This window comes from Frieseomelitta varia, unplaced genomic scaffold (genome assembly GCF_011392965.1).
Source record: "Frieseomelitta varia isolate USP_RPSP 00005682 unplaced genomic scaffold, Fvar_1.2 scaffold_831, whole genome shotgun sequence".
NCBI lineage: Eukaryota > Metazoa > Arthropoda > Insecta > Hymenoptera > Apidae > Frieseomelitta > Frieseomelitta varia.
Genome location: NW_025110625.1, coordinates 53,876 through 78,374, shown reverse-complemented (window position 1 = coordinate 78,374; position 24,499 = coordinate 53,876). Strand labels below are relative to the sequence as shown.

The 24,499-nt window shown below is 38.1% G+C and overlaps 1 protein-coding gene across 1 annotated transcript in view; it reads left to right on the top strand.

Annotated features, from left to right (window-relative positions):
• Positions 1–24,499, top strand: part of LOC122536407 (neuronal growth regulator 1-like) — a 93,300-nt gene that overhangs the window by 56,368 nt on the left and 12,433 nt on the right. The window contains exon 5 of the mRNA XM_043668764.1: positions 15,286–15,493. Within this exon, the coding sequence (XP_043524699.1) occupies positions 15,286–15,493 (208 nt within the window). The remainder of the gene's footprint in view (positions 1–15,285; positions 15,494–24,499) is intronic.

Below are 24,499 nucleotides of genomic sequence, written 5' to 3'. Positions count from 1 at the left end.
TTTAGTCCTCGTGTTTCTGACAGCAGACTCGTCGAAGGTTTCAAAGAGATAAATTATAAAGTAATTTTCGTCTTCCGTCTTTCACCAGTAAAATGATAAACTATAAAACGTAATAATACAGTATAAAGTAGATGAGATGTGAAATATAAAATCTATACCTTAAATATCGTTTATCCTCGCAATCGTCTTTCGCAAAAACAATCGAATGGTCATTACTCGCGATTATAAGGCATTCGTGACAGAGACGAGAGTGTACAAGATACGCTATCACAATAAACATGCCAGTCATCGTATCAGGTTATAATTACCGTCGACGTCGAGCTACGAACGAAGTATAGGCGCACAATGCCGCGGCTTGATTATGGTCCTAGAAAATACATCATCAGGGATATTTAGTGACTAATGTTCCGAGGTACTCGATCTACCTTAACGTTCAACACGGATAAATCGTTCGTGCAACGTTGTTCGCGAGATGAGAACAGTTGCCTCGAAGAACATCAACGTCGGGAAATTTGATTACGATGAAATCTATTGGTTTTGTACTATCGCTTGATTAGTTGTTCAATTGGTTCGCATCTCGTACACGTATACTTTATATCTTATCTTAATTACACATAGTTCTTCGTTTACTTTATAAAATGGTTATTTTCATTGAAATTTTAATGCAACGTCATTTAGTGTGTTCTTGAGCATTTGATATTGGAACTGTTCTTATCGTTGCTTTTTTTTTTGTACTTGAGTATATTTTGTTAAAATATAGATTATCTTTTGACGACTTTTGCGTATTTCAATAATTAGTTTATTTCAACTTGTTCTGCTAAAATATTGCAAAAGCCAAGTTATGAATATTTATTTCTACCAAATGTAATCCACTTAAAAATTGAAAAATTTCAAAAAAAAATCTTGCCGTGAGATTCCGAAAATACGACACATCTATCTTAATCACTCCGGCTGGTGAGCGTAACAAATTTTTATCGCTGTTAAAAATCTTAGTTCAGAAGTTGGTTTATAAATGAAGTTGGCAAACTACAAGTTTACGAACGAGATGATACATCAGGTTTCAGTTTGCCCGGATTAAGCCCACCTTTAGTGCTCATTTTCAGAAGCGTCGCCGTCACGGCCTGACGCCTACGCGAAGATATTCAGGATTACATGATCCCGAAATCCAAGCGTTCAAGAACTGACAGCGCCTCTCGCCTATTTTGTTACGAATTAAACTGACAGTCCTACCAAGGCAGATATCCCTGAAAGCAAAAAGCTGTAGACGTTGCTGTTAACTTTCACGCAACGATACTTTCTTTCTTTCTTTCTTTCTCTCCTTCTTTCTTTCCTCTGTTACGTCGAGTATTCCTGGTTTAAGTAATAAAATTCAATTTTCATATCTACATACATACTTTTGCTTTCATTGTTCATTAACGTCTTACACGTTCTTCCTCTCCGACCGTTTATTTTTTTCCCTCGCGCCCGCGCTATTTTCCTTTCCCCTTTCTGCGGAGTAAAACTAGAGGGTTACTCGGGTATGGCTTTGACATTATATCTGTTCTGTTAGACGTTTCCTCGAGCAGTGGAGCTCGTTGCTGCTTTTTCTCGACGAAAGAGCAAACTTGCGACACGTGGGTCAAATTCGATGTCTCGTGGCGTGCGCTTGGAAGATTGGCGCTGGTAAAATTCGAACAACGTCCGTATTACTCGTTACTGTTGGAGATTAGAGAAAGCGATGAAGGGCATTTGTGTAATTCAAAAATGATAATATATAACACAGGAATTCTGATCTTCCAAATCTTAGTTCCACAATCTAGTTCCACTTATTCTCTATGATACGAATATCTTTTTCATTTCATTGAAATTTCTTTTTATCATTATCGTTCAATTGAGCACAACGTACCGACATATGTGCAAAAATTACACTTTTGAAATTTCAGTTTCACAGACTTTGATCTTAATAATTACGTCTTTTCAAGTAATAATTGAAATTGAAATTGTATGTTGATAAAATTCTTGTGGAAGACTATTTAAAAGATGATATCATTTAACAAGGTGAATTGTTAGAAGTGGAATCAATCTGGATGTCTAAACTTCTATTTGAACGCCACCAGGTTGCGTATTTTTTATCCCTTTCTGTCACTTTTGTCCCGTTTATACCACATTGAATCCTTAACTAGGCTAGAACTACCGTCGAGTAAATTATAAAACTTGCATCAGAGAAATAAGAGGAACAGGTGAACTCTCAGGTCTCCAGAAATGCATTGTTTCTACAAGGACAAATTAAGAACAATTGCTCATTTTGACTATTCTGATAATTTTAATCTTGCGTTTCCGCTTACCTTTATTGCGAAAATTCACATTTGTATTCACGGATACCTTGTACACCACGAACCACAGGACGTAACAATTCCCCACAGTGAAATATCAAAGCATTAGGAAGCTCGATAGGTCCTACACGAGTGCTTTGGGAATTACCACGACGGAATTTCGTTAAGAATCAAGTCTTGGAGCTGATGGAGTGGAAAGTGAAAGAGAGACAAAGAGAGAGAGAGAGAGAGAGAGAGAGAGAGATATGTTTCTTAATATAACTCGTTTCAGGAATTAACCGTACGCGTGAAAAAGATCAAAGAAGATTGATACATATCCGGAAAGACTTCCTCCAAGAATGGAAAATAAAGACAAGCGACGGTATCGCAATTTTTTTAGAAACTTACGTTAACATTCATCGTCGTTCGTACAGTTCTCAATCGACAAACAAACCTGCGAAAAGGAGCGTTTCACTTCTCAGAAATTTGACAGGAATCATGAAATTGTGGAACATGAACTCTGATTCATCGATACATTTCTACCAATGAAATGTATGAAATAAAATCAATCGTTTGTAACTTAAGCGACATTACCTTTCGACCCTTTAAATTATATATGTATATTCCCCTGGTATTTGCTCCCGGTGGATGCAGAAAGAAAAGAAATGAATGGAAAAGAAATATATAGGCATAAACAAAGAGAGTAAGAGAGAGAGAGAGAGAGAGAGAGAAAGTGGGAAGGGGCGAAGGGGGCGGGAGGGGGAATGGAACGGAACCCTGACGTTCGACGATTCAATCAACGTGGCACATTGTCGACGTCAGACAGGGGGGCGGGGAGGGGGGGAGGGGGTGGTGGTGGTGGAAAATGTCAGCCGTCGCGGTGGCAGATATTCCTGGGGTCGAGATATGAAAAATGATGTCTGACGGCGGCGTGAGTAACGTCAGGGTACACCGTAGGAGAATGCTTTTTACGGGTTGTCCTAGCCGAGACAGGATTGGAGGGAGGCTGCTTGACAGATATCTCGCTGCTACCCGTTCATCGTGTTGAGACGGCCGCGATCTCGTGCAAAGCGCGTACAAGCAACTGTGTATTAGCCGGGTGTCACTCGAGGGAAACAGCATCGTACACTGCCCGTAGAATTGATCCCGTTACCTCCTTTCCTTTCCTTTCCTTTCCGCTTTTCTTTTCCATCGAGTCTTCCTTTCTCCCGCTTCTCGTGCACGTTGACGAATTCCCAGGTGGAAATCGTGACTGGCGCTGGTCTCTTTTCGACAGTGTTTTTGATAGAGGGTTAGAGGGTTTCGCGAGAATAGCGGAGGAGCATGGGACGGTACGTGTCGGTTGTTTCGAAATCGATGACGCGCGTGATGCGACGTGTAACAAAGCAGAATGAAAGAGAAATGTTGTTTCTTGTAGAAAATTCGCATTTGATCTCGAAGGGGTTAGTTAGTTGCTAATTTTAAAAATCAACTTGAATACATAGAATGGAGCACAATTGCGATGAGCACGTTTAAACAGTAGTGATGTTTGACAGATAAATTCTTACAAGAAGGATTGGATGTAGATAAATGTACATTTAATATATGAGAATTATTGAAATTATTATTTTCTACATTTGAAATACACATTGGAGAAGTATACGTAATTGATAATAAATCATTAATTATGATAATAGAAATACGTAATGTTTGGTAGACGTATTTATTGACTTGTACTACTGGCGCAACGTTGAAACTATTGAAAAAAAGCAGAGAAAATAACGAAAAGTATACTACAAATTCGAGGCGCGTTGATTGCGACATTATCCTTTATTTCAGCTTTCTTTTTTGATGTAAGTTATCATCCCTTGTCCAAACTGTCGTGTCCTCCAATTAATTTGAACAATGGATATTCTATCATACTACATCTTTCTTCTCAGATAACGTGAAAATTGATTACCCTAGACTAATAAATTTCATAATGGGATGGCGTCTCTGATTTTCTCAATCTGATCCTTCGCGACATTCATCTTTATTACAAACTGCTGATAAAGAGCACGAATATCGATTTCACGTTTCACAATTTCAAAAATATCTTTTGTCGCGCTGATAGCGAAATATGAAATGTGCTACTCCGAGTGTCGTATTTTCAACAGCTACCTCGGACAATTATTCGTTTACTCGATTTCCAAGATGCAGCGACTTCAAAGTAATTTATCTTTTCTCCCGTTGAAGTTTTGCAAAATGACAGACTTTACTTACAAGGGACGTTGATTGAAACTCCTTCTTCTTCTACGTGGTTTCCATCGTGACGAGTACGGTTTAATCGTGTTTTCAATTTTGTGGAATTAATTACTTTATTTACAATATCTTTGCAGTTTACGAATATCTTTCACAGAAGAACTTCTTCCAACACGCGGAAAAGGGAAATGTAAAAACACTCAAATCCGTTCAAACGATCTAGAGGCATGTTAACAAATTTACCTCCGTTCAAGTGAAACACAAGCATTACAGGAATAAAAGAATTTCCACGCTACCCAACTCGAATATTACATCTTCTGAAACACGAACGTTTCTAGATGGAAAATACGCGATTCTAAAAAATTTTTAATTAAACGACAAAGGTTTACGTTGAAGTACGAAATTTACAACGCACGTGACCACATTAAAACAATCTTCTGTTTCGTCATTAAAAAAAACCTTCTGTTCTTTGAAAGAAAAGAAAAATAGTATTAAATTTAAAGGGGGCAAAGAAAATAATAATAATTAGAACAGGCGACACATATCAATATGACTCTCTGGAAAATGAAAAATTCAATTCTCCGCTCTTTCGAAAGGGCTGTGCGTAATCGTTCGACGAACAGTTTCTGAAATCCATAATTTCTTAATCTGTTTCATCATCATGCGAATGGGTATGTCATCAGCAGGGTAATTCAGAAACTACTATCCGAGGTACATCGCTCCCGTCCGTTCTGGCATGCGTCCACGAAAAGGATTATCCGTACGTGACATTCGTTACGATGATTACCTTTGTAATTAGCCAAACCGTGGTCTCCACCAGCGATTACAATTAACAGTGTATTCCTTGTTTAGGTAAAAGCGGTTCATTGGTTGTCGTTCGGATCATCGACGTGATACCGTGGTGTGTTTCGAATCGTGGCAGGAATGTTTGTCGGTCGATGTAAAACGTTTCGAGGCTGTCGGTGGCCATCGGCCGGACGAAGACGGGCTGATTCGAATCAGGCAGATAGGGGAAAAACAACGTTCGACAGGGACAGACGCACCGCGGACGATAATTATGCGGATTGCTCCGGCGAGGCTAATTATCCACCCTGTACTTGCAGCATCCCTGTGTTCCACAGCCCTTCGTTCCACCTCTCCGTCTCGTTTCTCCGCCACGATTCCGCTACTCCCCCTCTCTGTCACTCTGGCAAACTTTGACGTTGCAGACAGATGCTTATCTCCTCTGATAACCCATCGAATTAACCGGTAACCTGACCTGGTCACGGCCCCACAACTCTCTCTCTCTCTCTCTCTCTCTCTCTCTCCCCTTCGCGGAAGTCCGCGTTTAGAACGAGGACGAGAGTACACAGGGATCCAGTTCACCGTTGGAGAGTGTTCATTGTCGGTTTCATTATTTTATCGGGCCTCGTTTGGGAGAGCTTCGTTCCTTTCTTCGGCCATGCTATATTTAAAAATGGGTTATACAGATACTTTTTTCGAGGATGGATTTTGCATGCGCGATAGATCGAGTATGTTATTCTGGTACGTTTTATTTAATTTAAGGTTGTTTAAAATTTAAAATGAAAGTGAGAATGCATGTGTGTAAAACTGTTCTAAATGAAATTTTATATATATATTATATAAAGTTCTATAAGATAAATAAGTATATACGTAAATTGCTTAGCTGTTTGAAATTTTAATTCATCGATGTATTTTAAACATGTGTTTAATAAATTCTTTATTTACATCATGACTAGATTGACAGAAACTTCAATACGAACCTACACTCGGTGTTAAAAGAGAGAACAAATTGGGAAGTTTATACTTGAATGAAAAACAATTATGTTGCAATTTTAAATCACTGTGGAAAGAGAAAGAGCTTTATAGCGTATTGTTTATTACGCTTATATCCGCAATACTTTCACTTTCTATCGATTCTCGTTAATCTCGCTCCTTGTTGTAAATCTGAATCATTAAATATTCCATTTACTCCAATATAATCAAATCGTGCCCTAGTAATTCCCACTGCCTCCAATTCTGGCGGAAATTCCATACTACACACCCTGTACTTACCCTGCAAAAACATAGCTTTTCTACTTTCACTAATATCTGAAACCTAAATCTGAAACCGCCAGAGATTCCAACTAGATTCACTCTGTTCAAAAGCTCCCTCTGCCGACGTTTTTCTATCAGTCATTCACGGATGAGGTGCATTTATATACCGCGACTCGTGGAGAATGAAATATTACTGTAATTCACGAAGTATCCAGGACAAATAACATCGACACTGCGCGTCGAGTATTTTACATAGTGGTTTGCCAAGGTTTTTTAAACACTTGGAGAATGTTTCTGAAATTTTCCTAATCGCGTTATAAAATATACTGTATATTTAATATATATTTATCGTAGTAAACTTGGTATAATAGTTGTGTAATACATTATGCAGACAATTTAATTATTCACTACACGAATAAGCCTTAATGAGATTACATTTATACCAATTTTCTACCAAATACATGTTTATCATACAATATCTTGCAATTTCTACACAAATTTTCTATTTTCAAAGTTTAATCACGGCGGTTATTATTGCTTCTGATTGAAATTTCAAAATGTTTCGTGTAACAACGTAAAAGTTTTCCACTGTGTGTTGAAATACTTGCGTGAACCACTGTGCATTTTCAAGTTCGTCGAAATTTTTTCAATGTAATCACGATAGTTATGTTCTATTGCTAGTGTAACTTAACAGAACAGTTTCGTATCCATACAAATTTTGATAAAAGTGACAAAGCAAAGGTAGTTAAAAATCTTTTGTGTCTTTAAGTCTAATTGTATTTCTCTTTTCGTGAGCTCCGTTCGTTTTCAACGCGGAACGAAAATACACGCATAATTCCTTCGTTAAAGAAATGAATTCGCGATAGACGTGTCGCGTAAGAAATGTTTCTTTCGTAAACGGCTACGTACCGATATGATTATCGGTAGTACGTAACACAGTTGAGCGTACAACGTTCCATAACCGGAGCTCTGTGTTTTCCTAGTATTTCAGAATTTCCAATATTTACACGCCGGAATATTCAATATTTTCCAATGGCGTGGCACGCCTCAAGAAAATTTGAATAATCCAATATACCTGTTTCGTTGTTGCTTGTATCTTGGCTTCGATGATTCTTTCACCGAATCGGAATACTTGTGGTGACAATCTATTGATGTCCAACTCGTTTCTCTTGCTCCCTCTCCCTCATCTCGTTTATTCGAAATTGTACAGAGATATAATCGCACAAGGATCGATATAACATCGATCGTAGCAAACATCAAGTTTATTCCTTTCGAAGAAGGAATCGCGAGGAGAAATCAATCGTGAAATCGGTCTTCGAGTTATTTTCGCTGCTGCGAGTTGAGCGCGAGTAACCGTGGAACACAGTGAATTATTCACTGTGACTTTGGTACTTTTGTTGGTTATAGTTTTAGTTCTTTCTATTATCTGCTACTAATTGTAGAGTCAAGTAAGTTAATTTTTCAAATGATACTTAGCGAATAACTCAGAAAGAAAGAGCAATACTCTACTGTTTAAGAGTTCGTTTACGGGAAAATTGAGATTTGACAATTTGTCATAATAAGTTTCACGCTTAAATTTGGTTGATTCCAGAGGTAGCACGAGTGTGAAAAATCAACAGTAGAGTATCCTACGTGCAGAAACAAGTAAAAAAGATATGAACCGAGGTTGAAATAAATAAATCTGCGAAGAAAGAGAAATGTAGGAAAAATCAGAGAATAAATATATATTGTGAAATAATTGATTCCTTACATCAAAAAAAATCTACAAGCGAGAAAGATTAATAGAAAAAAATTACAGAAAAAGAGAGCAATTATTATTAGAAACATACCAAGAATGTTTAATTTTCCAATAGATATCATCTGTAGAACATATTCATAGAATATAACTATTTTGACGTGACATGAATATGTAAATATGGAATATAATAATTGTTACTATTGCTCCTCGTTACAGCAACCGATTTTCCAAATCTCCAAATTTCAGATTTGTCAGGCTGTGCCTTTTCATTTAATTACGATCCAAACATATTATCAGAAATTGTTACAGAAGGTCGTCTGTAAATATTTATTGTTTGATTTGTATTAAAACTGATCGTATTTAATGCCTCTCGCGTACCTGTGTATAGGCAGGAGTTATCAAATAACCTGATAATTCGTAATTTATCGTCGTCACTCGTGATTTATCGGAACGATAATGTATGTACGTTGTTTCGCAGCTTGTCTGTTCGACTGCTATTTTACCGCTGTAGTATTGCTTGATTCATGAAATGCATGATTTCATAGCCGATTTCCAGCTTGTTGCGGGAGATATTATTTGAGATTTTCCAGAGGCGATCAACGAGTTCAAGGTAATTATAATATGGTTAATTAATGCGTGTTTTCTTTCCAATGTAAATAATACGAGCAATAATGAAGAACGTGTGCAATTGATGCGCGCGTGAAACGAAACGACACGAGAATGAATTAATGAGCAATGCATCCAGTCATCCGCAAACCAATATTACAGTATTTTATTAAATACGCACGTTTCGTGTTTACAATGCACGTACGTTGTTTACAACCTTACTTCACGTTGTTCCGAGTACTCAAGTGATGAATACTCAAAAATGTAAATCGAGATAATGCGAGTTACATTCAAATGTGAAACACAACAATGTTACGGCACAGCGACGACATATAATTGATCAATTTAATTAAATCAACATTTAGAATCAATGTTGATACAACTTGCTTTCCTGTGACACTGAACTCCGATTCTCACTGCCAGCTTCTCGTTTGCACGAATTCTCATTCATGTAATAGATATAGAGTAATTTCCACTTCCTCTGTGCCGAGGTGAAATGCAGGAAAATGCATATAAATTTAACAGAAACGTGAAATTAATTTACGGCCTTGTTACGAACGTGAAAGAAAACAGGCGATAACAAATTCCCCTCGCAAGTGTAATATTAATCCCTAAATGGTCAGGATTTGTGATTGTTTAATTCTGCGAGTTTTTAAACAGAGAGAACGCAACGCGACGACAACAAATATTTCGCGACACTCTCAAACGTACAATTAAACGGATTGTCAAACGTTGTATTCTACAAACAGTAAAACACGAACGATTCGTTTCAAACGATTTATCAAATATTTCCGCTGAACTGTAAAATTTTTCAAAATGTTTAAACAATTTTGAAATTTGCGTCGAACGGGGCGCTATATTACAGAGCAACGCTTAGAACATTTAACGTTCCGTTTCGAATAATAAAACGAAAACGATTCCGGTGGCCACGGGCACGTTCGTCGATCGTACAATGGCGATTTAAAAATTTAATCGTACTCTTAATCAGTGGCATTCACAACGCAATCAGAATTTAATCCGGCGGCATGGTAAACAGAACGCGACATTATATTTCACGGATAACGCGGCGTTGATACTTTTAACCACTCATTCTGCTTTATCGTCCCGCGAAATAAATAAAAGCGATCGCCGCGGCCACCAAGGACGCGAAAATTGGAAATTGAAAAATTTCCATCATTCGGGATTTCTCGTTCGAGCGGGACGAGCCCGCGTTCACGCTAATTTTAAACACTTCCGGTGAATTTTCTCTACCGCGAAAGGAATTATCCCTGCCTCGCGATACTCTTGCGATATTTGAGTTACCGTCCGGCCGACGGAATTAATTAATTTAAAATACAAAGGCAGACGGCTGGCTGCCGCGTTGTTTATGTTTCGTGCGTTTATATCGTCAATTAAATTACTCTGTTCACTGCGCGCGCGCGCGCGCGCGAAGCATTTTTTACATTTTACAAAAAATGAAAATACTGCTTCACGTTCCGCGCGGTACGAAAACACACTCACGCTGCCGGTTTATTTAACTCGGCTTGATTCACGGTATCATTTCAGTGGTCCGATTGAATTTTATGAACACACCACACAGGTTGGTGGAATTTTCTTTTCTCTATTTTCGCGCAATTATTGCTTTGTGTCTCGCGGTAATAAATTTATCGACGTTCATGAGAAACATTAATTGAAATAGTTGCAGTCGTTGCCAGTTAATTGGAACGGGACGCAACACCGAAGAAGAATTCAAATACGTCGAGAATGTATTTTAAAATTCGTATTAATCGCAAGATTACTAAATGACGATGTTATTCGGTGTTGTAGAATTGAACGTTATGTAGATAAATTATACGAGTCAACTAATTTCGACGGAGTCTATTGATTCAACTATCCTGGCTACATCTACAATCTACTACATATTCTAACTTCAGTAACCTAAACTAACTACATAAGACAAATTAGGTTCGAGTTGGTTGACTCACATAAAATAGACTCAACGTTAACTTTGTCCCAGTTTCGTGATTCCTTAGACGAGGACGAGACGTGTACATTACGATTTTAGACTGTGTATCTCTGTAATTATTGCAATTACTATTTTATCATAGATAGGTGTCTGTTCAACTATAAATTTTATCCAGTTTATTAGTGAGGTTTGTTTAAAAATTCTCTCGCTAATGATACGAATGGAATTCAGGTGATTCTGTTACTCCATTTGCAAACTTCCAACTTGTCAATTGGCCAATAATATTAATTAGTAAGAGACAGATCCAAAAAATAAAAGAAATTAATCGTACAACTACTCTATAATGTATGCAAAACATCTAACATACAAATAATGAAATGAGGTTAAATTATAAAAAAAAAAAATCGAGGCATCCTCTTTTCGATCAAGCTGAATTATTCTAAAATTTCAATGCTCGACTCTAAAATTTCAATGCTTCTCCCGTTTCAAGCGTGAATATCGAGCACGACGCCGACAGAAAAAAAAAAAAAACATGGATCGGGACATCGGCAGGTTCTCGATCATTTAGCATCCCTCGAAACTCGCGACCATCGTTCATTCTCTCGTTGATTATCGGAGAAGCTCGGTTACGGTGCACGCGAACGACGAAAGATGCTGGGAGAAATCGAAGAGGAGAGGATGAGCGATCATTGCGAGGCTACCGCGGGCTATTCTTCCGTGGGGAAGTTTTCCCCAGTCATTTTTCACGCCGGTGTAGTCCGACGGAAGGCCCGAGGTGTCCGGGCTAAATTAAAGAACTACATCATCAGTATCTGGGCTGGAAACGAAAAGCAACTGCTGGAAAATAAAGGAAAATAAAACCGAAGGATGAAGATGTGGTTGTATCCAGTCACGTTCGACGAAATACATAGATGTCGTCGGGTGGTTAATCTTCTTTTATTGGCGAAGCTTAATGGATGGTTCATCGAATGACGAAAATCTCTATGCAGACGAGTCTCTCTGCACAACAATTTTAGCCTCGTTTCGATCTCGCGAAGGTGTACGACGAGAGACAATTTATTGATGCAACTCTCTCGGCAGGTATTATAACTCGAGGAAATATTAATTTTTTTCACGAAATTATTTTAGGCTGAATCCTTGATGAAGCTTTTAACGGAAATGATACTATTCAAAGTATAATCTGTTGGATCGTTATTAAACGAGGATATTATTACTGTCGAAGGCTTTTGATTGAAAATTTCATTAGATAGGTATATATTATTCTATTAATATGCTAGTACATATTATTCTATCAATATGCTAGTAGTACGGGTAAACGTATATACAAACATAGGCCACATTTGTCGTGTGATTACTAAATTGAAGTCTATAACAATTTCTAACTGTCATATCTGTGAATAGATCCTCCGAGATTCAAGGAAAACAATTTGACTTTTTGATTCCAAATCTAAAATTGATCTTACGTGTCTTCTTCTCGCGTCACGAATTGATCTATGCAAGTCAAAGGGAGTCATTAGAAATTTCAGTCCAAGGGAGAAGCAGGATTTCAATTTCGTTCGAGACTGACCCAATTCCCCCAAGAAAGTCACGGTTTTCCAAGAAGAAACGTCTTCGTCGAGCACGAACTTCAGCCGTCAGAAGAGGAGAACGGAAGGAAATTTTCTCGCGTCTCTTGAAAATTTTTAATCCTTACAACTTTCGTCAAAATACTCCGCGGAACCTCATTACCCCTAAATACACGCTGGCCTGTAACATTATCGTTAAAACAATCATTAAACCGAGGTTTCGCAAGGCGTCTCGCCGTATCCCGCCAGCTATATAATTTTTCATCCGCTAAACAATAGTCCCGGGCAAACTACGTTGAGCTAACATTGAAGGCTGCCGCGCACGATTTGCAAGTTTCCCTCGGCTTTGTCCTTTTCTTCCTTTTCTTTTGGTACGCCAGCAGCCACCAGCCGTCCCCACCACCCCCTGCCGCCCGCCGTCTGTCTTTCGAAACGTCTTTCTTTCTCGAGACGAGCGGCTCGGTCCGCTTCGCGCCTCTCTCCCTTGTTCCGTTAAAGAACCTTGCGAAACCTTCGGAAACGTTCCTTTCTTGCCATCCGCGGAGGCCGCACTCTGCAGCGTCTTGCCGCGTTCACCGAGATAAAGGCGCAGAAATTCACCGGCACGCTCAAGTTTGTGAACGTATATATACTATACGCGCACGTGTGTATGTGTATGTGTATATGTTTATGTATACATAGATGAACGTTCAATGCACACATGGAGCACAGTTGCATGGTTGCGTTGCCCACGGCTCGAGTGGATGCGCCCCGTATTCCTCCGAGGAGGGGGAGAAATCAAGCGGGGAAACACTGAGCTCGACAACGAGGGTGGAAGAGGAACGCGGTAGAAGAAATACGCGCTTTAAAACGGCGTCGAGTGTATTACGAGTTTGGCGCGGAAGTTTTTCCTTTTTATGTAACGAGCACAGTTGGTAACGTCGAGCGCATTGTCGCAGCACTTGTACAATGAGTCACTGAGAGACAGCGCTGCAACGCGCCCCGGCAAAAAAAAAAAAAAAAGAAAAAAAAGAGAAGAGAGTCGGCGAGAGGACGCAGCGAGGGGGCGAAGAGTATAGGCGGTGGTTGAAGGAAATGTTGCAGAAGGAATAACGAAAAGATGAGGGAGGAGACTTGTACAACGGGCACGTTTGCAAATATACAGCTCGTGTGAGGATTTGTTCTGACGAAATTTTCTCTCTCTCTCTCTCTCTCTCTCTCTCTCTCTCTCTCTCTTTATCGCCGAGTTTCGGCGAAGTATAGAGATGTACATACATATGTACACGGTATACTTTTAACGGAATGTCTTGGCCGCGACAAGACGAGACAATACCTACCGCTTGCGAAAGCTTGCATCCAAAGTAATACACGAGTCGGGTATAAGCGAAAGTGGCGGGGATTGAATAAAACAACAGCAGCAGAGAGTGGAAGCAACCGGGCTGCATTTTTGTAATGCGTACACGTGGGTAGAGGCCATGTTGCGAGGCGGCGTGACAAGCGACATCTAGGTCAAGCAAATTGTTATTTCTTTTGATTTGCCTGACAATCGCGGGTTTCCTCGGGAACGCTTTGAGTGTTTCTCGTTGCCACGCGTGTTTCTTTCTTTTTTCTCCCTTTTTTTCTTCTCACTTTTTTATTCTGGTCCCTCCTTTTCTTCACCCCCATCTCGTTCGTCCAACATTCCCACAGCAAAGCGAAATCGCTAGCCGAATTGCTTCCGAACAACGGAGCATGTCGTTCCGGCTCGCTTCCGCGTGTTTGGATTGCACGTTGTTTGTTGATCTATTTATGAAACACGTTTGTTTGTCCGTTCTATTGGTGGTCGATTTTAATTCGCTAGCGAGCGATGAACGCATCTTTGCCAATTTATAGTTTTGATTTCACGCTGCAAATTGACAGTTTGCTTTTATAACGTGGGAATCATTTCTGCTTCGTAGTTTTTTTTACTTTTCGACAAAGCGCTTTTGTATCAGGTTCTATATTTCATTTTCATATTGTCAAATTACGTAGTCATATGAAAGTATTATTCAATGATAAATTTAATATACTTCTAGTGATAGAAGTAAATGCTGTGATAAATATAATTGGGATTTTATTTTGGCATTTAAATTTAGAACTAATATAATTTAGAACTAATATAATTAAATTTAGAACTAATACTCGCGTCATTTCAGTTTATAGACTAATTCATTTTACTGTTTTCTTTTTCTTCCTAACATCACGAATCATACAATTAATCAATTCTATGTGATTTTTAGAAAGCTAAATACTATTCACTTGTTTTACCAACGAGATGGTGACATTTTCTGAAAATAGTGTCAATTGGTTAAATCAAACACCAAACTTTATCAATCCTACGTAATCCTATCTAATTTTTGAAGAAACGACAAATAATGTACATTTACTCTATTTACAAAGTTCAGACATTTTTTGAAAACTGCATCGATTACTTTATTCAAACAAGTCAATTCTGCCATGGTCAATAGTAAGCATGAAATCGAAAGTTTGTCATTTCATTTCAAAAAAAGAGAAACTTTCTCACTTATACAGATTACAATATTACAATTACAGATTACAGATTACAATATTAATATTAATATAATCTCACCTTTCTTCGACACCTAGCGCAATATCACGTCGCATCGACTGGATGAATTCTTCGAAGTTAGCTCGCAACGAAATTAGATTACAACGTCGTCGATGAACAACAAGTTCAGTTTTGCCCAAGTTCCATCGCGGAACGTGGGTTTCAAGTTAAATTACCTTTCAGAGAACTGGCTCCTGTTTATGATAGAGCATATATTCCAACAGATGGTCTTTAACCGATATTTGTCCGATACTCCTCGATAGAACTGCGACGAACGCGTCGAGCATACAATACAATTGGTACACTTTGTTCTACAGGTGGCGTGGCTGCGAGTGGACACACAGACGATCCTCACGATCGCTACTCACGTTATTACGAAGAATCATCGGATCGCCGTGACACATAGCGGTCATCGTAGATGGTGTCTTCATATTCGCGACACCAAAGAAACGGACAGGGGATGGTACATGTGCCAAGTCAACACCGACCCGATGTCCAGCAACACTGGATTCCTCGAAGTAGTAGGTAATTAACTATTGGTATAAATTTCTTTGTAAAGCGCACATATTTATATTTATATTTATCGGAATATTTATATTTATATTTATATTTATCCACATTTATATTTATATTTATATTTATCCACATTTATATAATATAAATATTTATATTTATATTTATCGGAATATTTATATTTATATTTATATTTATCCACATTTATATAATATAAATATTTGTATAACTATTTATCATATTTATATAATATAAATATTTATATAACTATTTATAATATTTATATAACATAAATATTTATAATATAATATTTATATTTATCGAAATATTTTCTGCACATTGGATAATTTCGTTTTTTTCGACAAGTATCCTTAGTTGTACTTTTAACCAGTCAACTTCGTTTTAAACTATATTGTCATTATATATTTTGACAATTCACATTTGAAGATTTCTTTTATAAAATAATTTTTTTTATTCTGTGCATAATTTCTTTCTTGGTTGAACAGCAGTCTTACCTTTTTGGTAATAAAAAATATTCACCTTTTTATTTTTCATTCTTGATGTGATACTCCTCCCAAAAAAAAAAAAAAAAAAAAACAACAGCACAGAGTCAAAAAAATTTTCTTTTAAAATGGTCAAAAATACAACCGACGATACACGTCGGAAGAAACAAAATTATTTTCTGAACAACCAATATAATACTTGGATAAGAAAATGAGATTCATTAATTTAAGTTTGCTTCAAGTTTGACTTTATTGACTCTACAGTAACTGAAACGATTTAGTTATAGAACCGAATTAATCATTATCAAGCGATAGCGAAATATAGTTGGAAGTTTCTGCGCGAAATTTTCTAGCAAAATTTAGGAAATGAATGATCAACTTTGTATTCATAAGTATTCAATAAGCAGCAATCTACATCTGCTATAAAACTTATGACAGCTTTTTCACCAACGTATCATAATTTTCCAACAGCGAAAGTTGATCGCGATTTTTGCGAAGAAACTGGATTTCATACGAAGCCTGAAATTGTAAGAAACTTTGAAGGAATTTCGAATCTTTGGTTTCCATCTGTGTTTACATTCATTTTCAAGCGTTCGCGTGAAAATAGCAGCGAACGAAAAAAAGAAAAAAAGTAACGTACCACTGAATTCAGAAAAGTTCATAAATTTTTACGAGTGTCAGTCAGTTGTATTATTTACGTTCTGCACGGTTGTCTGGTTGACAGATATACTGTACGGTCATATATCAATTAATGGTAATTAAAAACTCCGATGGTCCAGATTTAGACTACTATCCATTGTATAAAACACACACAGAGAAAGAGAGAGAAAATATCTATTGCTGTTGTAGGATCGAACTGCTGGCAGATTTTTATTCAAGAATACAAGGCGAAACAATAAAAGTTACACCGCCAAATCCTCTCTGTAATGCAAATCTTTTCACGAATATTCTTTTCAACGTTAACTTCTCTCAACGAATTTGTCATCAATCCCGCGAAGAATTCGGGAGACACGCTCGCAATCGTCCAAGAAATTAAACGGGCTAACGCGTTTCGCCACGTCTGGCAGCGGTCATTTCATAATAAGTACGGAATGCGTGGCTATACTCGATAGTTAGACTTCAGCGAGCAGAAATCCCTCGGATCGGACAGACATGCACAACAAATCGTTTGTTGGCGAATCGTGCGTCCGAGATTGTCGACGGATTTGTATTGCGCGCATGTTTTCGAAACTCTCGCCGCCTTCTCGTGTCACCTCGGCGGCGCGCCTCCTCGGTGGAAACTCGACTAAGCACCGGGGCGGATTCAGCGTTTTCCGTCTACGTAACTTACGCTTGTCCCGCGGAACACGTCCTTTGGCTGGCGCGGGTATCCTTCTTCCGCGGCTATGCATCAACCGATCCTACCAGCCAACTTTCTTGGCACTTGGCACGCCGGCGTTCCTGTTACCGCCAACTTGTCAAAGTTCGCCAACTACCGGTCGCCTTAGAATCCACCATGGTGTTCCATGATTCTCACCGTCGAGTCACCCAGATATTTAATCCCTCGTCGTTTGCCCAGCTTTGTCGCGGTTGGAAAGAAGGTCAGCAGCAGGGGAACAGGTCTAATTGGATTGTAACGTCGAGTAGGATCGCTCGATGCTTTTCTGAAGAATGAGACGCCATTGTTTTCGCTGAAATGGTCTTAAAAATGTTCCCATGGATCAGGGAAAAATTGCCAATGAATATTTGGTCTCGTTTAGAAGTAAAAATTTTGGAGATTATTCGAAAAGAAAATCGGTTCGATTGGTTTAGAATATAGAGTGGGGTTGCTCGATGCTCTTTTTGAGAAATGAGACGCGAGTGTTGTCGTTGAAGTGGTCACGATTAAAACTCTTAAAAATGTTCGTTTTCGTGGATCAAGGAAAAATTGTCAGTAGAATATTTGGTTCCATTTGGAAGTAAAAATTTTGGAGATTATTCGGATGGGAAATAGGTTTGATTGGTTTGGAATATAGAGTAGGGTTGCTCGATGAAGTGTTTCCGTAATTAGTTGAGATGGTCAAATGCATAACCCTGTCTTTTGTTGTATAGTATTTAATTTCGCGTAGAAATCAAAAAATGGAGGAATTATTCTTCGTAAAAAAGAAAGATGACTAGATGGAAGAAAGATTTGATTAATGAATAATCAGTTTATAAGTAGGTTCTCTTGATATGATCTTACTGTCTAATACTGTCACACTGATACAGGTCAGATAAAAATCTGTCGTTCGAATTTATAGAACAGAAAAGACTGAAACAATTTATTCGACATAGATTCAATTCTTTAAATACAAGTAATGTTGTAAACTAAAATTATAGTTTGTCACTGGATCAATTCAAGTATAAAATTTGTAATATTTTGCTCGTAGAGTCATAATTGAATTCCCTCTTTTCAACGATTCCTAAGTAGACGATTTTCCCTGTTATTTTGATTATTGATTGCATAGTGTCTCCGATTTGAATTACCGTGACGAGGATAAAAGGAGTCGATTTTTAATTAGTCTCGAGATTTTATCTAGTACGACGTATTATCAATACTTTTCTGGTCAAAATCGAATGCAAACCGGAATAATTCAAGGAACGTGACGCGAAATTAAATTGGACAGTATAAATTAAAATTACAACTGCCCGGAGAGCTCAAAAATTTTAACAACGTTCCTTCTCGCATACACCGCGTACACGAAAACCAGTTAACACCAGCTACGATCTTAACGAGATTGCAAATGAGCCTCCGGCTATAAATCCTCCCGATTACAAATCCCGCACACCCTTACAAACCCCTTTACCCTTGCCGTCCAGCGTCTCTGACCTATCCTCCCATTACCGGGCGGACTGTTCCTCCGAGACCTTTCAAAGGTGGAAAAGAAACACCGGCGGAGGAAACATCAAAGAGTGACGAAGAGCCGAGTGGAAGCGAGGAAGCGTTTAGCGTGCAACCGCGAGTCCAGCAGGAGTGTAATCAACGTGTGACGTCGAGGATGGAAAGGGCCCGGTATCGCCAAGATAGAGACACCTCTCGGAGTCCAGAGTCACGTTGCTCCTCGGTAGATTGATGCCGGATTTGCCGCGGCGTCCGATGCAAATGTATGTAAAGTGCACACCGCGTATATACCGAAAACCTTCGTGGCCGATTGTACTCTTGGGCGGGCTATTAAACACCTTCCTGGCGACCCGGTGCTCCTCGCCGTAATAACCGGCCGGGCAGTTCGCCACCGCGAGAAGCCCATTTGCCAGTCGCCGAGACAGTGGAACGGAGAACGTGCGCCAGAAGCGTACCAAGGCTTAACCCGTGCTTCCTAACCCCTCGTTAAATTTCTTCTTTATCGTTTTCGACGATCGAGACACCCGCTCCAGGTGTCAGAATAGCTGGAGGTCGTACCGTCAGAGTCGATCGTACTCTTGTTTCTCGCGCCGGTCAACACCGGTTTGGCTCTCTCTGGATCGACGATCGATCGGCAAAAAATTTAGGGTCGCTTCTAAAATTTCGCGAGTAAGGATCATCTCGGTACTCACGGTGGATACTAAATTTTGAAATTACTTTAGTAGAGTAGTACAGGTGCGGACGTGGTCTGTCAAATGTCAAACGTCCTTCACATTGAACCATTCAGAGGTTGATCAAATTGAGAAATTCACCACGATTCATGTTGATCGAGTCGGGAAGTACAAAGAGATCAATAATGTTTAATACTACTATTTGTTCGTATCTATCTTTTACGAATTCACAATGTCTCATGAGAATTGAATAATTAATTTAACGATGAATAATTAATTCGTTAATAAACTAAAATTTCTTCAGAATTGGACACCAAAGAAATTAAATTAATTTTATTCGACGTTACGAGGTTAAAATGATTAAATATTATTCAATCCGTCGTGTTCGCGAGGAAGACAGTTCCTCAAAGGACAGGTTCCACCCATTGACCCGAGCATAATTCGACGATTCGGGACAGATGGACCGAGATGGGCTAGAAACGCTGATGAATCCGTAAACGCGGTAAGATTATATGTCCATGGGAAGGGAAGAGAGGCGTTGTCGGTCGCCTGGAGCAGCTCGCTGGACGCGCGTAAATAAGTTAGCAGACCGTTTCTGCGAGTAATTAAATGCGCTCCGCGGCGACGTCCTCGACACAAACACGCGATTAACTTTCAAATGGAATTCCCGAAATTCCATTAGTCGGTGGACAAACTGAAGGGGCCGGCCCTTCAAGCGTGCCCGCGTGCACTATAATTTCCAGGGTACCGGCGGCGACGCGGAACCCCTGAACGCAAAGCTCTTAAGCTTATCGCGAATAACCCCCTCGTTAAAATCCTTCCTTTATCGCGGACGCGTTACTACCTACTTGACCGCTGCACACTGTGAAATTGCCTGTTCTCACTTTCGTGTTCGAATGGTGGTACGACGTTTAGCCCGAACGAGAATTTCCCGATTAAATTGTGGAATTACAAGGCTGGCATTTCGAGGTGCGCGCGTGTGTGTATGTACGTGTCCGTTTGCTTCGTCGTTGGCGTAAACTTTGAGATCATCCTTCCCGTTTTCTGATAACAGGAAATTCAATGCAGCAGAAGGTTGTGAAATGGCCAGTGTTGTTTATCGTACGTTTCCTTTTTCGTATCGTGAAGAATTGAGCAAATATTGTACAGAGTTGTCTTGTACTTGGGAAGAAATGTAGTTTAACACGGGAAAAGGTTATTGAACAAGCATTTAATTGCTTGCTGCGGTATGAAAAGTCTTCAATTGGAGTTATTTCATACTCGAATAAATGTATTTAAGCGTTTATGGTTTCGGAAATATTATTAATATACCGTACATATCGCCACAATGTACGAGGCTGAGTGATATTTTCAGAGCAAACGAAACTACATTCGTGCAGTACTATTATCCCGAGAGTTGTTATTTCTGATTTTACAGAAATATATCACAGCTGAGGAATTATCGCGTGTAAATATGTTACGCGGAGTACATGCTGCTTATGATCCCGTTGAACTTTCATTTGTCCAAACAATGCGTTCTGTTTTCTGTTCCCTACGATTGTATATCGTTTCAAAATAAATAGCGTATTTCAAAGTATTCAATCTTCGCGTCACTTCCAATATCAATGTGGTGTATTAATTTACAGTAATTGATTATGAACAATTACTACGGAAATGAATGTACACGATCAAATTGTACGATTGTGTCGCAGCTGTGCGACAGATGTTTCATTCAAATTCATATAAAGTAGCAGAATTCATAAGCAAATCATTTTAACTCGCAGGGTAAAATTGGCGCAGAATTTTGAAATTGTTTCAATAGAAAATACAAAGGGGCACCGAGTATAGTACGTAGAATAAAATTTTTATACTCTCGTTCCATTTGGTCAATTATTTCAACAGTAAGAAAGTAGAATGATTATTCAGATTAATAAATAAGAACGTCAAAACAGAGTTAAGTTTTGTGTTCCCACATTTTTCATATCGATACCATTCCTCATAATCACTTTTTAAAATAAAATTACTTATCTGTTTAAAAATTAATCAATGCGTTTCTTACCTTAAAATTGCTTTGATGTTCCACGAGAAAATATTATTAAATTCGAGGTTCGCTTCAATTTCAATTTGAAATTTAACGAAATTTATCGTACGAGGGAAAGGGAAAATGCGAAAATGATATCGTCGCGTTCACATATTTCCTTTTTTTTTTTTTTTTTATTTTTGAAACACGTATCGTAACACGATTTAAATTTATTTCACACATCTCCTATTAACAAAATGACGAACCCGTTTCGCATCGCGTCCAAAATTCGCGAATAATGCTCATCGGTGACGAGTGTAGCGCGAAACATGCATAGCGTGCAGAGAAAGTTTATAAACAGCTTTTAACATAACTGGTTCATCGTGTAAACGCATGGCGCGGTTGGAAAGAGGTCGTTGGGGGATGAAATGCCAGGACGAAAGGGAAGAACTATGGCCACGTTGTCGAGCGGAACACGTGCGAAATAATAAATTCGGCGCCGATTGTTCCGCCGTATCAATAAATATACTATCTGCGGATACCATGGCTTTTTGTCGATCCGTTTGCGCCCGACGTAGCCTGAGCGCCGAAAATAAATTACGCCAACGCGTAGCTTAATATTTTTCTCTACGGCCCGTTCCAATTGCTTTTCTCTCTCCTCGAATGGCTTTGCATTTACTTGACTCTTCGCAGTCAAATTTCTCATCCTCGTGCTCTCTCGTTTCACCTTTTTCTTTTTTTTTTTTTTTTTTTTTTTTTTTTTGTTACTTATACGACGGTGAATTTTGTAGATATTCACCCGTGAATCGTGTATCGTGAATCGTGCTCGGGAATGTTTATTGATTCAGCGCTTGAACGTGTGACAATTATACATTTCTATGATATGTACACACATACATACGTGGTTTCAAGGAGGCAGAGTAAATGGAAATTATGGGGTACGAAGATTGTATATTGGTGTTTCCAAATATTTATTATAGCCCCGAGCTCATTTATCGACTCGCGATTTACACATCGAGTGAGGTATTGAACGACCAACGTTGTTCAAAAACAGGTTGGAGAACAAATTATCTTATATAAATAAGATATAAAATAACATGTAAATTGTCTTAAAAGTTATTTTATATAAAATCTTAAATATCTTATGTAAAAAATTATTTAATCATCTTGTATAAATAAAACATGATAACAACGGGCCAACTCATCCAGGAAAGAATTAAAAAGTTAGAGAGAAAATAAAGAGAGAGAGTCTGATTTTCATTTGTTTAGATCTCCGAAGCACTCCTTTAAGAAATAAAACGTTCAATTCTGTAGCCGATATAAGAGCTCATTTTGCATCTTACTTTGCATCACGGACACCAGATTTCTACAAGAGGGAGAACTTTTGAAGCAGAGATGGCAAACTGTCATTGATAATAATTTTTAGGAAATTATATAATTTAATTAAAAAATAAAAATGTTATCTTCTCACAAATTGTTTACAAGTGCAAAATAGTTGATTACTTATTGCACGAGAATATATCAATCAATTAAATTATTAATGGATTTAAAAGGTAGAGCACAATTTTATACCTGTTTTTATACTATTATATATATATTATTGTACGAGAATATTAAATTGTTAATTGTTGATAAATTTAACAAAAATTTTATACAATTTTATACAGTTGACAGATATGCTATTGCTCAAAGAAGTATCCATATAATTTATTTGCAAAATTATTGTTCCTTTCGTCGATAAAATTCCCGTTTACGCTCGTTTGCTCGTCATTTGACTTTCTAGTTAATCACATAATACTCAATACGTTAAAAATTCCCGCGTTCATTTCCTTCTGCTTATAAGACTGCCTATCGCTCTAATCAACGTAACAAGATGCGCAAGGGCGCGAGACTTGCTGGAAAAGTTTACGTTACTTTCGAACACCTCTCCTTGCGAAAAGTTGGCTCTTCAACTACTTTACCTTCAGAACACGTCTTCCGGAACTCGCAGGTGCGACAGGATAGAGAGTTCTTTAGAGAGAGGGCCTAGCCTCGATGGTGATCTTCGTACAAGGATAGCGAAAGAAAGCTTATGAACATCGCTCGCTGGCTGGATCAGTTCTGCAAGAGAAGTTGCGATATTTCGCAAGATTATGTTTAATAGCTTTAATTGGAGCGCAATAAGCTTCGTGTCCTCGAAGGAACTTGACAGAAATTTGAAAGAAGATGAATACTTTTATTCGTAGGTATTTGGGTATCTGCTAGTCTTCGATAAAAAATGAAAAAAAAACGAAGAATTGGAATTTTGTTGGAGGAAATACAAAATACAAAATTCGCAAGGGAACAATGAATTGGTAATTATGAGAGATCTTTGTCTACATTGTGAAATCATTTGGAGGATGTGAGAATTATAAATAAGAAAAATTATTGAAAATTTAGTAATATAAGTTTCAGATTTCCCTATAAGTTTATGTAAAATGATAGAAATTTTAGTAATTTTGTAATAACTTTTATAGTATCGTTTTCTGGAAATGTTAAAGTATTTAATAACCGAACTGTAGGTAAATTTTAAATTTGAATTAAATTCATCAATCAAGAATAAGTGCTTTATTTAAAAGAAATCATAAATGAATGAAAGAATAACCTAAGTACAATAATTAATTAATAAAAATCTGGAGATGGAAATATTTATTAGTCTAGAATTACTTTATTACTATTGATTTTTCTTGGTTTGTTCAACAAACTGTCTAGAAAACTTGGCTGAAAACTATTTAGTTTTTTCTGGGAAATTTTCAGCTGATTAACAGACCATTAGCTTTGGATATAGTGTTCCTTCCATTGCAAACTTGGTGTACTTTTTCTAAAGAAGTAACTGCAATAGCATCTGTCTGTGAGGAAAGTTCCCTTCGGACTTGGAATCGTTTGTCAAGTATACGGGGTTCTAAAGATCGTTAAAAACTAATTTCTACTTGCTCTTGAAAAGCTCTTCGGATATGACAGGTCTTATCGTGGAGGGTGAAAGAAGCA